The 9,167-nt window shown below is 37.5% G+C and overlaps 1 protein-coding gene across 1 annotated transcript; it reads right to left on the bottom strand.

The window, feature by feature from the left end:
- Positions 1–3,567: 3,567 nt before the first annotated feature.
- LOC143533025 (uncharacterized) lies at positions 3,568–7,277 on the bottom strand. Its single transcript, XM_077027912.1, has 8 exons — positions 6,653–7,277; positions 5,957–6,033; positions 5,705–5,873; positions 5,535–5,623; positions 5,290–5,454; positions 5,107–5,184; positions 3,748–3,854; positions 3,568–3,673 (listed from the first exon to the last, which is right to left on the bottom strand). The coding sequence occupies exons 1-8, from the start codon at positions 7,275–7,277 to the stop codon at positions 3,568–3,570; spliced, it is 1,416 nt and encodes a 471-aa protein (XP_076884027.1).
- Between the last annotated feature and the right edge of the window lie 1,890 nt (positions 7,278–9,167).

Below are 9,167 nucleotides of genomic sequence, written 5' to 3'. Positions count from 1 at the left end.
TCCTGCAACAAGTCATGGACCAGGAATTCTTGGCCCACGACCCCAGCAGGCTTGCGCGGCTTCGGAAGCAAGCTATACACCGACCGATATTGAACAGGCCTTCAATACTATGACTTTTCACCCTCCGGACCATACCTGGTATGCGGATTCGGGAGCAACCGCACACATGACACACTCCTCAGGTGCTTTTCGGAACATTATTGTCGGTAATGGGTCCCATATTCCAATCCAAGGTACAGGACATCAATACCTACCCCACCCATTTCCACCTTTAAACCTGTCTAACGTACTTCACGTACCTGATATAATTAAAAACCTTCTGTCAGTACGTCGTTTTACAACTGATAATAACCTTTCTATGGAATTTGACCCATTTGGTTTTTATGTGAAGGACTTCCCAACGCGGACACCCATCCTTAGATGCAACAGCACCGGGGACCTCTATCCATTTACTCCCCGGTCCCTGTCCAAGCTTACAAGTCCAGCAACCTTTGCATCAACAACCAAAGAGCTATGGCATCATCGTCTCGGTCACCCGGGTTCATCTATCTTATTATCCTTGATAAACAATGTCTTTTGATTCATGTAATAAACAATCTCCTTCTGTTTGTTCTTCTTGTGTGTTTGGGAAACATATTAAATTACCTTTTACCAAGTCTACTACTTTTACTTATCTACCTTTTGATATTGTATATAGCGATTGATGGACATCGCCTGTTATATCATCCAGTGGTCATCGTTACTACATATTATTTTTAGATGATAAAACAAATTTTTTATGGACCTACCCCCTCACTAATAAATCACAAGTCTTCACAATTTTTAAACAATTTAATACACTCATTAAAACCCAATTCAACAAGCAAATCAAAACCATACAATGTGATAACGGTCGTGAATACAATAACTCTTTCTTTCAATCCTTTTGTACCTCAAACGGACTACAATTTCGTTTTTCCTGCCCATACACATCTCCACAAAACGGGAAAGCCGAGCGAAAAATCCGTTCCATCAATAAAATCATTCGCACCATCCTCGCCCACTCGTCGGTCACTACAACCTTTTGGCGCCATGCCCTTCAACACGCTACCTATTTACTCAATATCCTACCAGCCGCCACCCTCAACAATCTCTCTCCTACATAACTCCTTTACAACCAGCATCCCAGTTAGTTATACACACCTTCGTACCTTCGGGTGCCTGTGCTACCCCCTCACACCTTCCGTTAACATCAACAAACTAGATAAACGCTCCGTTCCTTGCGTCTTTCTAGGTTATCCATCCAACCACAGAGGATACAAATGCTATAATACCCGAACTCAACAAATTACCATATACCGTCATGTCGTATTTGACGAGACAGTCTTTCCCTTCGCTAATCCTGCTCCGGCTGATCCCGTCACGTACAAATTCTTTACTGATCAATCCTCTATAAATCCTCTATTTTGGTCTGTTTCTCAACCTTCCGTTCCACCTTCTATAAATAATCTCCCAACCCCCCCCCCCCCCGGTAGTTAATACTTACTCCCGTCGTCCCAAACCGGCACCAGCGGTTCCCACCGCTCAACCCATCTCAACACAACAGTCAGTGAACACACACTACCCATCTCCTACTCCCACCCTCCCGGCTACGGCTTCCACAGCCCAACCAAACCCACCCTCTCGCACGGTTCATACTCGTAGTATGTCTGGTATATCCAAACTTCAGCAACCATTTGTCAATCTTAATGTTTCCACACTCTCTCCTCTTCCTCGAAACCCGACCGTTGATCTCTGTAACAAAGATTGGAACATGGCTATGAACGATGAGTTCCGGGCCCTTATTGATAATAATACGTGGGAGTTAGTCCCGAGACCTAATCATGCGAATGTCGTTCGCAGAATGTGGATTTTTAAACATAAGATTAAATCCGACGGTTCTTTAGAGCGTTACAAAGCTCGTTTTGTTTGTGATGGTAGGTCTCAGACTCTCAGCTGGTTGGAATTGATTGTGGGGAAACATTTAGCCCGGTGGTAAAACCAGCCACCATCCGCACCGTTCTATCGCTAGCGGTATCCCACTCTTGGCCCATACACCAGTTCGATGCCAAAAACGCTTTTTTGCATGGTAACTTACAGGAAATGGTGTATATGTATCAACCACCAGGCTTTCGGGACACTCGGTACCCGAACCATGTTTGTTTACTAAAGAAGTCGCTTTACGGCCTCAAAAAGGCTCCACGCGCTTGGTACCAACGGTTCGCCGATTACGCAGCAAAACTTGGATTTCACCACAGTAAATGTGATCATTCACTTTTTATTTATAAACAGGGCTGAGACATAGCATACATCCTACTTTCTGTTGATGACAAAATTTTGGTCACATCATCCGACCAGTTACAGGACAAATTCATGTTGCATTTGTCCACTGAGTTCGCCATGAAGGACTTGGGTCCCCTGAGTTATTTTTTGGGCATTTCGATTACCAGGATGCAAGACTCTCTTTTCTTGTCACAACAGAAATATGCCTATGAATTGTTGGAACGAGCCGGCATGAGCTCGTGTAAACCAATTGCTACTCCAGTCGACACAAAATCCAAGCTCAGTAACACAGCCGGGCTGCCGCTTGACGACGGGGGTACAAAATACCGTCAACTGGCTGGGGCCCTTCAGTACTTAACTTTTACACGCCCTGACATCAGCTATGCAGTTCAACAAGTTTGTATGCATATGCATGCGCCGCGAACGGTTCACATGAATGCCTTAAATCGCATCTTAAGGTATATACATGGCTATTACTCAGGGTTTGCACATATTTAAATCATCAGTTGGCAAATTACTCTCATACACTGATGTCGATTGGGCTGGGTGTCCCGACACACGTCACTCCACTTCTGGTTACTACGTGTATTTGGGTGATAATCTTCTCTCGTGGTCGTCCAAACGTCAGGCCGTCGTTTCCCGATCCAGCACTGAAGCGAAGTACCGAGGTATCGCCAACGTCGTGTCCGAAACTTGTTGGCTGCGGAATTTATTACTCGAACTTCATTGTGCACCATCTCATGCAACTCTAGTATATTGTGACAATATAAGTGCCGTGTACCTATCCTGCAACCCGGTTCAGCATCAACGAATAAAGCACATTGAACTAGACATTCATTTTGTTCGTGACAAAGTTGCAAGAGGCGAAGTCCGGGTTCTTCACGTTCCATCTCGTCATCAAATTGCAGATATCTTCACCAAAGGCTTGCCCTCATTTCTGTTTGATGACTTCAAATCCAATCTCAACATTCGTGAACCTCCAGTTTAGACTGCGGGGTTGTATTAGCAGATGTATATGGTTATATTATTATTATTATAGAATAGATTGTATTTGATATAGAATATGATTCATCCCTAAATTAGAGGAAGGATTTCTGTATATATTAGGGATTATTGGTTAATGAGAATCATCGAACTTTATCAGTTATCAAAACCTCTCACATGTGTTATATTGTTGTTTGTATATTGTCTATATCAAGTATAAGCTCAACTGTACAATTTGAGGGAAAAAATGCCAATGTTGCATCAAACTTCTATACGGAAACTTTAGAACAACTGGAAGAACAATGTCGTTGACCCGTCCCCGAATGTTCGTATATCGGCCGGTCTCACTAGCGCTCTGCATAATGGGCAAGTTCTTTCTCTTTCGAACCTGTAAATTGATGTATGGTATAAATATGAAATAAAAATTAAGATAAAAAAGGAAAAAAAATAGGAGTTGCTGACCATTCTGATACACAGTCTTCACAGAAAATATGTTTACAGCGCAATATAATTGGAGCCTGCATCTTTTCCTGGCAAATAGCACACAAGTCTCCTGCCTCACTCACCTGCTAGTGTAAAAAGATATTAAATTACGAACATAAATAAAACCAACATCTATTTGACTACAAATAGTCAAATATTACACTTTATGCCTTTTCATTGTTTTTAAGGAGTAATTGATTTATGTCATGTCATACTTTGCTTTTAACTTTAAAAAACAAACACATCATGCTGGCAAAATTTGCATTAGATATATAAAGACGCATTCTTTTCTGAATCTGTTTTATGTTAAGAACTGCGAGAACACATAAGGCACTTGTAAGTTGTGCATTAATGACTTTATGAGATAGTGGATAGACGGTTATGTAACCGTCTTTCGTATAACTCTCAAAGCAAGAGGTACAGTTCATTGTTGCCTTCACTGTCTCATTTAATCATTAATACACAATGTACAAGTACTTTATGCCTTCTCGCAGTTATCAACATAAAACATGTTCAGAAAAGAATGTGTCCTTATACGTATAAACATATACATATGTTCGATGCATAACAAATTTAATTAACACTTGTACATTAGATAACAGTTTTATGTATCACAGTGGTTTATGTAGTTCTATACTTACCAGAATGTCACATGTTTTTTCATTCCACTTACCAAGTTGAGTTAAATGCGATTTTTTAAGTAATAAGTTACACAAAGAGCTTTTTTTTTTCTTTTCCTAATTTCTAGGCCTGTAAACGAACTGAAAATTCAGTAAATTGTTCGTGAACCATTCGGTAGGAAGTTTGTTTATGTTCATTTACTTAATACACAAACGAGCATGAACAAAGAATTATGCTCATTTAGTTAAACGAGCGAACATGAACACTCCTCGTTTGTTCATCTATGTTGGTGAAAGCTCATTAGCATACATTCATTTAAGTTCATTAGTTTACGTTTGTTTAAGTTAAAACCTTTAGGCCAGTTTTATGCTTTACTCATTACAATTCAGTCTAGGTTTATAAATTTTTAGGCGCAACAGATTTATCTGCATGTTCACTTTATATTGTTGTTCGCTCAATTATGTGTTTCATCTATGTTCAGTTATGCTCGTCCGTGAACCGTTTTGTTTATAACTGTTAACAAATGAACACGAACACTCATTCTCTTCAGTCTTCAAGAATGAACATTAATAAGAAAACCTCGTTCGTTTATTGTTCGTGTCAATATGTTAGTTCAGTTAGAATGAAAGAAACAATCGCATGCATGCTCTGTTCATGTTCATTTGCAGGCCTACCACCTTCTGAAGTATAACTACAAAAGCTAAATTTCTACTGTACCTGTTCGGCTGTTGCATGAGATCCATAATTGACCTCTTTTCGCGATAGAGCCTTTAATGCAGCATAGAAGGATCCAATCTGAAATATTAAAGGGGGGAAAAGATTTATAAAACTATAAATTAATTCACTCTCAGATGCATAAAGTTGAGCACTAAAGGAAGACAAGCAACTCATAAGTTGTACCTTTTCAACAACTGATGTGAGCTTTAAGGTCAAATACAACCCGGTTGTCAAAGATGAAAATAGGCTCCCATATTCTTTGTTCAAAAAGAATCGGTACCAAACAGGGGCGGGTAAAAACGCACGGTATAACAGAAGTGTGTACTCAACCAGAGTCAACATTTGACCCTGAAATGTAAAAAGCAGGTATTTTTAAAACTTATTATAACATACGGACATGGTATACATTATCATGTTGCTCAAATTACCTGCCTACGAAAACTGTGGCCCCTGCCATTTTTGTAGTACATAAGCAACACCAACTTAAATGCCATTGCTGCTTGTCGCGCCATCGTATCTACAAGCAACAAAAGAACATGAAATACCATTTAAAATGAAATAATCACTATAGTAGAGGTAAATATAGGAATATATATACCATTTACAATGATGGTGAATACGGCATTCCAAAATGGTGGGATTTCTTTTGGTGGAATCATGAACAAAGGGTTGCAAAGATCATCTTTTCGGAACCACCAGTAAACTCCAATCACATGAAGCATGAAAATTATGCAGTACCCAAGAAGAACAGATAACTTTCTCTCCCCCTACAAAGGTTCTTTAATCGTTAAGCTATAAAATGCTAAACAAGAGTTTATATTCATATGTGTATTTAACATGATTTTATTACCTTTAAAGCTGTTTGCTTCGGAAGAATATCATTTGACTTGTACATGAAAGCAGTTATATAGATTGCAACAAACAGACCTTCAAACAACCATGCGAAAAAACAGTTAATGCAAGAGCTCAAGTTGTTCTAAAGATAAAGAAATTAACAACCACAGCATATCTAATAAGATCAAAATTAAGTAAACTAGTCATTAGGGATGTAAACAAGCCAAGGCACTCGTGAGCTACTCAAGATCAGCTCGTTAGAAACTCGAAATGAGTCGAGCTTAAACGAGCCCGAGTACAAGCTTGAGCTTAATAATAAGCTTGTTTAACAAACGAGCCCGAGCTTCACTCATCGAGCTTGATCCGACTCGCAGAATGTTAATTTAATATATTAAATTTATATAATTTTACAACAGTTATTATTATATGTATAATTATGATACAAATAAGTAAATAACATATATTATGTGATATACAAAAATTATAATTAACATATATAAAAAAATAGATATAAACATCGGTAATATAAATAATAAACGAGCCGAGCCCGAGCTTGAAAAACCACTCACGAGCGTAGACGCACTCGAGCCAGGCTCAGCTTGTTTACACAATAGGCAGTAATCATCAACATGAAATTTCATTCTAAATGACATAAATAAGTGATCTATTCCTGTAGCATCCATTAAACAAAGCAAATTCAAGCAGAAGGTACCTTGTAAGTGTTGACGAACGAAAACAACCAACAACAGCAACGAAAACGGAAGAATTTGTTCAATCCACCTAGAAACTTGCTGCAAATCATACCGTTGCTGATACCCCGAATCCACATTACCGTTATTATTATTATTATTGCTATTACTGTTATTATCAGCATTATTATTATTATTATTATTATTATTATTATTATTATTATTATTATTATTATTACTCGCACCACTTACATCACCAAAAGCAGCCACCTCCCCCTCCCGCTCTCCTCCGCCTTCCCCACGGTCCTCTTCTTGATCGCCACCGCTCACTATCCGAATCGAAACCTCACTATTACTATTCTCATCATTACCATTACCATTACCATTACCATTACCATTACCACTACGATTACTATTACTAGCCGTAGAGCTACGATTATTATTAGGAATCAAACTCTGGGTTTCGGGATAATCTGTGTTGGACCGAGGTCGAAGAACACCGGAGTATTCGATTAATGTAGTTACAGGAGCCTGTAGAAACCGGATGATCGGAAACGGCGGAGACGACGTCGTTCTCACCGGCGATGAAGGAATTGATGGATTATTATCAGGAGTCGGAGGATCCACGCTAACACCTGTGGGTTCCATTGGAGGTGAATGTATAGGGTTTTGTGGTAGATAGATAATATGATGATTCAATTGGCTTCGATTACACGTTCAATCAACAAAATCCCCAAATTGTAGGCTAGGGTTTGTGATGATTTTGGTTGGAATCGAGATGAAACGAAACAATTCAATTCGATTCGTGAATTAGTATATTGACAAAGGACTGATTTTGCATTAAAATTGGAGGACTGCAATTTTCTTGGAATGGAAATAAAAAAATGTTGATTTGAATCAGAGAAATATTATTATTCAAAGTGTATATGTTATAGATACTTCAAAATAAATATTTTAGTTTTAAGCTTACGCTTTAGAGTCATGTCGGTTATTCAATGCATTCGTTTTATTGCTTCATTGTAGAGATCAACGAGTTTGAAACTTCTAGGAAAAGACTTTGAATTGGGGGCGATCCTTCCCATGAACCGACCGTATCCCAAACCGACACATGTGAACAAGTAGAGCGTGTGGGTGTAAGAGGCTGCAGCCCCGTGCCTCGTGGCCACCAGCTCCAATCCTTCTGGTTTGCGAGCTCGCTACTCGTACACAAACGACAAGAATTAAAGGGAATTTATCGCTCAGAAAAAGAATAAGATGATGCAATAATAATTTTATAACATAGGATAAAGAAGAAGATTGAGATGATTTGTGCATGTGAAAATGAGGCAAATGACATAAGTAGTCAGAGCAGTGAGAATCGTTGTTGTAGTTAGGAAAAGAGGCAAACTTAAATTAATTTGTGATGAACAGACTAGACATGATTAACTACTTGCATCTCGTTGAAAACATAGTTCGAGATAGAAGTTTATAAAGACTGTTAAAACTCTATATACGGTACAAATGCCTCTTGGCTCTGACACATAGGCGTAGAATTTCCTACACTAATAAACTTGGAGTGGATTGCACTCTGATTTTATTCGAATTTAGTTTTGGGATCATTAGTTCTAACACATCTCCACGTGTAACTCCATGTAGCCACGTAGATTTGACAAAAATATATATGAAAAGAAAATGTATTTTTATCCCATAAGTTTTAATCTATATGGATATAAAATACATTGTATTTTTTGGTCTATCATCAAAAATGTTTTATAAATAGTATTTTATTATCATTTTGTAGATGGTACAAAAGTCGGTATCTTTCTAAAAGAGTTCTCAAAAACTGCTATAAATATTAAAGAAAAAAAATATATAAAATAGGTTTAATCGGTCTGATTTTCAAAAGAGCGATGAGTGTGGTTTTCTTTTAAAGAGTAAATTGGAGACGGAAAATGAATGAAAAATCATTTTTACAGTAAATACATGTATTAAAGTGAATATTAATTTCCTTGTATATAATTGTATGATATTGTTCATATAATGCAATATTTGAAATATACAAACATAACTCACGTTGTAAGAAAATGAATAAGAAAAAGGTAATGATAAAGTTTGTGAATAAATAGAAAAATAAGAAGTGGGACTACTTTTTGTATTAAAAACATTTTGAGGCAAAACTTATGTAATAAATATACTAAATTTTGTAATTATTTTTCATATATATTTTTCTCATAAAAAATTACAATTTTTATCCTTTTGAATTACCTAAATTATGGAATGGTTCCTTTACGAAAATAAGTTTCACTCTTTATACTTTATTTGCATGTTTGGCTTGGTTTTAGTCCATTACACTAACAGAGGTTAACTTTTTCAGTTAAGTGGCCCTATATGTAGTGTATATGAGGACATTTTCGTCCTTTTACCCCCTTAAGGATTATTTGTGTAATTAATTAAAATTGCAATTCAATCAAACATTTTAGATAAGGGCTATATATATAAAATTTTGCAAGTAAGAGACAGACCTCTCCTTTCTCTCTTTATCATTGTATCTCTTTCCCT

Source organism: Bidens hawaiensis, unplaced genomic scaffold, assembly GCF_021521415.1.
Source record: "Bidens hawaiensis isolate Kalapana, Puna unplaced genomic scaffold, B.hawaiensis_p1.1 tig00009577_1, whole genome shotgun sequence".
NCBI classification, from domain to species: domain Eukaryota; kingdom Viridiplantae; phylum Streptophyta; class Magnoliopsida; order Asterales; family Asteraceae; genus Bidens; species Bidens hawaiensis.
Note: the sequence above shows the minus strand (reverse complement) of the source record. Positions and strands in the feature narration are given on the sequence as shown.

Excerpts from the sequence above, each read along its gene's own strand:
- LOC143533025 (XM_077027912.1), bottom strand. The coding sequence starts at position 7,277 with ATGGAACCCACAGGTGTTAGCGTGGATCCTCCGACTCCTGATAATAAT. Across the intron at positions 6,034-6,652 it reads CGTTCGTCAACACTTACAAG|GTCTGTTTGTTGCAATCTAT; the intron begins GTACCTTCTGCT and ends GGTTGTTTGAAG. Across the intron at positions 5,455-5,534 it reads GCCACAGTTTTCGTAGGCAG|GGTCAAATGTTGACTCTGGT; the intron begins GTAATTTGAGCA and ends TTTACATTTCAG.